General features: G+C 41.0%; 1 protein-coding gene across 1 annotated transcript; it reads right to left on the minus strand.

The window, feature by feature from the left end:
* Nucleotides 1–2,030: 2,030 nt before the first annotated feature.
* On the minus strand, nucleotides 2,031–2,658 carry LOC6554894. The gene has a single exon (XM_001982169.3). It carries the CDS (start codon nucleotides 2,616–2,618, stop codon nucleotides 2,148–2,150), a length of 471 nt encoding a protein of 156 aa, XP_001982205.1. The 5' UTR covers nucleotides 2,619–2,658; the 3' UTR covers nucleotides 2,031–2,147.
* Nucleotides 2,659–5,766: the final 3,108 nt, after the last annotated feature.

Raw genomic sequence — 5,766 nt, forward strand, 5'->3', positions numbered from 1 at the left:
TTTTCTGATGTTATGATGTTGTGGAAATTCAAAAATGTCCCTAGGCTGAAGTTCTAAAGTCCATAACTCAACTAATATTATTCGGATTTTGAAGTGGCATACCTCTAAATGTTTCTGGAGCAATTCTCTAAAAAACTGCATTCAAATTTAGAATTTTATTTTTTCAAAATTTTTTTTGTCATTTTTCTGATGTTATGATGTTGTGGAAATTCAAAAATGTCCCTAGGCTGAAGTTCTAAAGTCCATAACTCAACTAATATTATTCGGATTTTGAAGTGGCATACCTCTAAATGTTTCTGGAGCAATTCTCTAAAAAACTGCATTCAAATTTAGAATTTTATTTTTTCAAAATTTTTTTGTCATTTTTCTGATGTTATGATGTTGTGGAAATTCAAAAATGTCCCTAGGCTGAAATTCTAAAGTCCATAACTCAACTAATATTATTCGGATTTTGAAGTGGCATACCTCTAAATGTTTCTGGAGCAATTCTCTAAAAAACTGCATTCAAATTTAGAATTTTATTTTTTCAAAATTTTTTTGTCATTTTTCTGATGTTATGATGTTGTGGAAATTCAAAAATGTCCCTAGGCTGAAGTTCTAAAGTCCATAACTCAACTAATATTATTCGGATTTTGAAGTGGCATACCTCTAAATGTTTCTGGAGCAATTCTCTAAAAAACTGCATTCAAATTTAGAATTTTATTTTTTCAAAATTTTTTTGTCATTTTTCTGATGTTATGATGTTGTGGAAATTCAAAAATGTCCCTAGGCTGAAATTCTAAAGTCCATAACTCAACTAATATTATTCGGATTTTGAAGTGGCATACCTCTAAATGTTTCTGGAGCAATTCTCTAAAAAACTGCATTCAAATTTAGAATTTTAATTTTTTTTAATTTTCTTGTCATTTTTCTGATGTTATGATGTTGTGGAAATTCAAAAATGTCCCTAGGCTGAAGTTCTAAAGTCCATAACTCAACTAATATTATTCGGATTTTGAAGTGGCATACCTCTAAATGTTTCTGGAGCAATTCTCTAAAAAACTGCATTCAAATTTAGAATTTTATTTTTTCAAAATTTTTTTGTCATTTTTCTGATGTTATGATGTGGAAATTCAAAAATGTCCCTAGGCTGAAGTTCTAAAGTCCATAACTCAACTAATATTATTCGGATTTTGAAGTGGCATACCTCTAAATGTTTCTGGAGCAATTCTCTAAAAAACTGCATTCAAATTTAGAATTTTATTTTTTCAAAATTTTTTTGTCATTTTTCTGATGTTATGATGTGGAAATTCAAAAATGTTCCAAGGCTGAAGTTCTAAAGTCCATAACTCAACTAATATTATTCGGATTTTGAAGTGGCATACCTCTAAATGTTTCTAGTGCAATTCTCTAAAAAACTGCATTCAAATTTAGAATTTTATTTTTTCAAAATTTTTTTGTCATTTTTTCTGATGTTAAGATGTTGTGGAAATTCAAAAATGTCCCAAGGCTGAAGTTCTAAGCTCCATAACTCAACTTATATTAATCGTATATATCTCTCTGGGCAATACTCAAAAAAATTTGCATTCAAATTTAGAATTTTTTTTGTAATTTCTACCGATATTCCAGAAAATGTTGATATTTCTTGTTTGCATTTCCACTAGCTGAGTAATGGATATCTGCTAGTTTTTAAATCGATTTTTAATCATTTAAATTATATTAGCGCACAATCAAAATTTGAAAGCATACAAACATCAAAAGCATACAAACGAAAACTAGCCGAAACTTAAAAATTATTGATTATTTACGTATTTATTTTTCATTTTAATATTAGTCTAGAATCGCTATTAAGTGCCAGCCAAATTCGCATTGTTTTGAGTCTAGATTTTTCCCACAAGTATACATAAAAATATCATTTTGATTTGAAATGTTCCCTGATAACACAATCAATAGTGGAACGCTGATGCCATTTGTTGTGACTGGCAGATTAGTGAAGTCTACACCAGAAACACCTATCAAATTGTTCACTGTGTGCGAATACACGGGCCTGATCTTTGGGCAACAACAGCTCTTTGGGGTTTTATTGTGATTATTCAGAGCATTATTCAGGGCATGCTTATAAAAACAGAAAATTCCACAGGTATAATTAAGTCACGAAAGCCATCGAATCACCAGATTTCCCGACAGCGACCGCGATGGTCGGGCAGATAGCCCGGCTGGCAGGGGAAGTCGATCATGGCCACCATCATGGGCTTCTCGGTGGTGGCGGCGCCCGGAGACGCCGTGGATGCCTCATGGGCGGCCTTCACCTGTTGCTCGTCGAGATCGACGCACTGGGTGGCCGTGCCAAAGGTATTCTGGCCGTTGGGACAGCTGATCCGCTGCAGGCAGTACTTCACACAGGGTCGTGGAGCCGGAACATCGGCTAGCTTCTTTTTGCACTTGAACTGCGCCTCGCAGCCCGTCGGGATTGCGGGCACATTATTGTTGATGAAGAAGGGTCGGCGGGGCGCCTCTGTGGTCGTCGTGGTCGTGGTTGTCGTTTCGTTGGAGCCCCTGTGGAAAATCCTGCCCAGAAGTCCGCCCTGCACGGCGGCTACCAATAAGGCGGCCAATACGGCCACAAGAAGCTGCTTCATCGCCGACTAGCTGGCACTGCGACTCTCGTTCGACTGCAAACAGCTTGCATGATATCAAGAGCTTCGGTCGCCGGCCACTCGATAACCTCTGACCCCGGAGCCGCGATTGCGAGGTAAACAGACTACCCGCATGCACACACACACGCACACTCGAATATGCGTGTGTACATTTAATTTCACACAGTTTTTCGTTCATTTTGGTCGACTTTAAATTGGTTTATCGCCAAATTGAATTGCATTTGAGGTGAGCGGTGGGCTGAGCCAGCCACACGCACATTTTGGCAAATTTGACACTGGAATTGAATTATCTGCATTCTGTGAACCGCAAAATTGTATAAATAAATATTAGTCATTTCGGTATTTCGTACATGTGCACGCATAATTTCGAGCTGCCATGTGAAAAGCGGAGGGTCAGCCAATCTGCTATTTTGGTATCATAGAAAATAAACGGGGCAGGAAATACGCTTGAAAATCAGAACGAGCTTGCAATGATAATGTCGATGAGCGAAGTGATTTGTAAACTGTGCTTTAAGTGGATTCAATTGATAAGAATTTGTTTGAAATGTGAAACACAATCCACAAGTTCGGCTGATTTGCTTTTGGCTCCTAATCATTTCCAACTAACTTCAGTTTCCCTGCATCCTTTATGGTAGCTTTGTTAGTTAAATTGTAGAGGGGGAGAAAGTTAAAGATGAGCATTGTCTTCTGAAATCGTCTGGGTCCAAGGCATTGCAAGGCGGCCAAGGAACTTGGCCAACACTTCGAACGCATCAGATATCGCTCATTATCGCACACAAAGCATCCGCATCGGCATGTCTTTGATAAGCGAAAAGGTAACAAAAGGCAGATTGCTTCTGGCACTTTCCTGACTCAACCAGTGGGCAGTAATGAAGCAGCTTATTGAGTTCGTCAGCTGGTTGCGAACTATTTGAATAATTGATATTAATAGCTGCCAAGAGCTGTCAAAATTAATTTGTGATGTGTTTTCAGAGCCAGATTATTGATGATGATGATTATGGCCGGGCCCTAATGAAGGCAGCGGCTAATGGAAGTGCTCTGAAGCCAGACAATTGAGCCATTCCGGCACTTCGACAGATGCGCCGAGTAGTTGCGTCTGGTTCGGGCCGAGTGTCCTGCCGCAGTGGCATTAATTACACTATGACTCGATGAATTGATTCGCCAGGGACGTGCCGCAGCTAGAACTTGGTCCACTTGGTCCTCATTGACTGGTTGGGAAATCGCTTAATATGTATTAACATTTATTGCCGGCGAAAGTTTCGCAGCCAGAGAGAAAAGAACCAAAGACAAGGGCAGGCCGGAAATTGCCGAATACTGATACTTCCGCCGGAAATAAGTTCAGTTCTTGTTGTTCACGCTGCTCGAGCTCGAGCTCTCTGCCCATCTGCCCATCTGCCCATCTTCCTGCCTTCCGCCTCAGGAGTAAATTAAGTTAAGGTCGTTGCCACTCTATCTGGCAGTCGATCAAACACGAAGGACAACGCCTAAACGGCGCCTCCATCGCATCTCAGCTATCAATGGAAACACATTTTACACTCACATTCATCGCAAGGCGACTTAATTGCCGCCCAATCCCCGGTTCACAGCACTTTGCTCAATAAACAGATCATAATCTGGCTAAAACTATCAATTTTGAAGTCAAACAGAAGTGAATATCTCAATCGCCAAGACGCACGAGGAGTGGAGGCGACAAAAAACAAATGAAAATGCTTTACAACATAAAAACAAACTGGAGAACGGGACGAAATCGGGACGAAATCGGGACGAAATCGGGATGTCGGGGCGACGGCAACGATGTGTTAACACTTGGGAGGACGAACGAGTGGTGGCCGGGCGACAATGGAGACAGTCGAAATCCTTCGATGGGCTCTCGAGCTGCTCCGGAGTCCTGACGACTGGGACGCCTGGGAGACCGGGTGTCCTCATAGATTTACGCACACTTAGGCAGCATTTACTCAGTCCTCCAACTTCAAATAGTCGTATAAATTGTTCGGCAGGCGCAACTGTATACCGTATCCCGGTCTTTTTGTTTCAGCTCCTCTTTGTCTTTGCCTTTCGGTTCAACTGCTGTCCGGACGGAGTTTTCCACTGGTGGGGGGGGAGAGGGCTGGGCGGCACGTGGCCAGTGGGCGGGGCACTTCCGGGGCGTGAATGAAGTGGCATGTTCTCACGCTCACGCATTGCCAAGTGCCTGCTGGCCCACATGTCGTATGAGTTTTATGTCCCTCTGTTTATATGACTGTCTCTGTGCGCTCAATCGTTTCTGAGACACATTTATTTGCCCAGCTCGTCGTCGCTGCTGCTTCTTTTGTTAGTTTAACAAATAAAATTAGTGCTATAAACATTCGTTTCACTACGTGGCAGCCAACTTGGCCCAAAGGAAGCTGTATTAAAGTTTTGCTTTAAAGTACGCAAGACATGAGCTTCCGTTTTGAAAATATTTAGAGCTATTGCTCATTTTTCTGATCTAATGATTCCAGTTTCAGAGCCCCTTCAACCAACACCTCTGACTGCCCCCTAATATATTTGTTTACACAATCGCAACTCTTTGCCACTTCACCAGTTTTTCTTTTGTTGGGCCACCCACTTCCTTGGCGGATTTATTGCCACAGCGAATCTGTCGCTATTGGGCATCAGGATTCAGGATTCGGGGTTGAGGGGTCAGAGGTCAGCGGAGCTGGCAAGCACAGAAGGAAGGCCAGACAAGGACTCAGCTTGTATCCCATTTCCGGCTGATGACTCGGATGTTTGTTTTAGCGGCGGCATTCAGCTGTGCTGCAACTTCGAGCGAATCGGTTTAAGCTGGCCCAAGTATCTATTAAATTTATTTTATATGTGCGGCATATCGAAACAAATGCATTGGCGCACAAATAGCCAGCGGGCGACATAAAACATAACAAAAGATGAGAGGTACACAGAGTGATAAGCGTACAGAATGTTGGTGGAGCACAACGAAGGGGCAGACTAACCGATATCCTATAATATATAGCTTGCAATAAATAACTAAATAATATTAACAATAATATAAATATATAATAAATAACTAAAGCTGTGCTAAACATAATGAAAGGAAACTTATCTTACCTGCCTTCGTATTATTTTTTATATCCAGAATTTCGGTTCTGTCTTC

The sequence above is a fragment of the Drosophila erecta genome, unplaced genomic scaffold (genome assembly GCF_003286155.1).
Source record: "Drosophila erecta strain 14021-0224.00,06,07 unplaced genomic scaffold, DereRS2 tig00000000-arrow-pilon, whole genome shotgun sequence".
Lineage (NCBI taxonomy): Eukaryota > Metazoa > Arthropoda > Insecta > Diptera > Drosophilidae > Drosophila > Drosophila erecta.

Bases quoted from the DNA above. Each gene is read 5' to 3' on its own strand.
- LOC6554894 (XM_001982169.3), bottom strand. From the start codon at position 2,618: ATGAAGCAGCTTCTTGTGGCCGTATTGGCCGCCTTATTGGTAGCCGCC.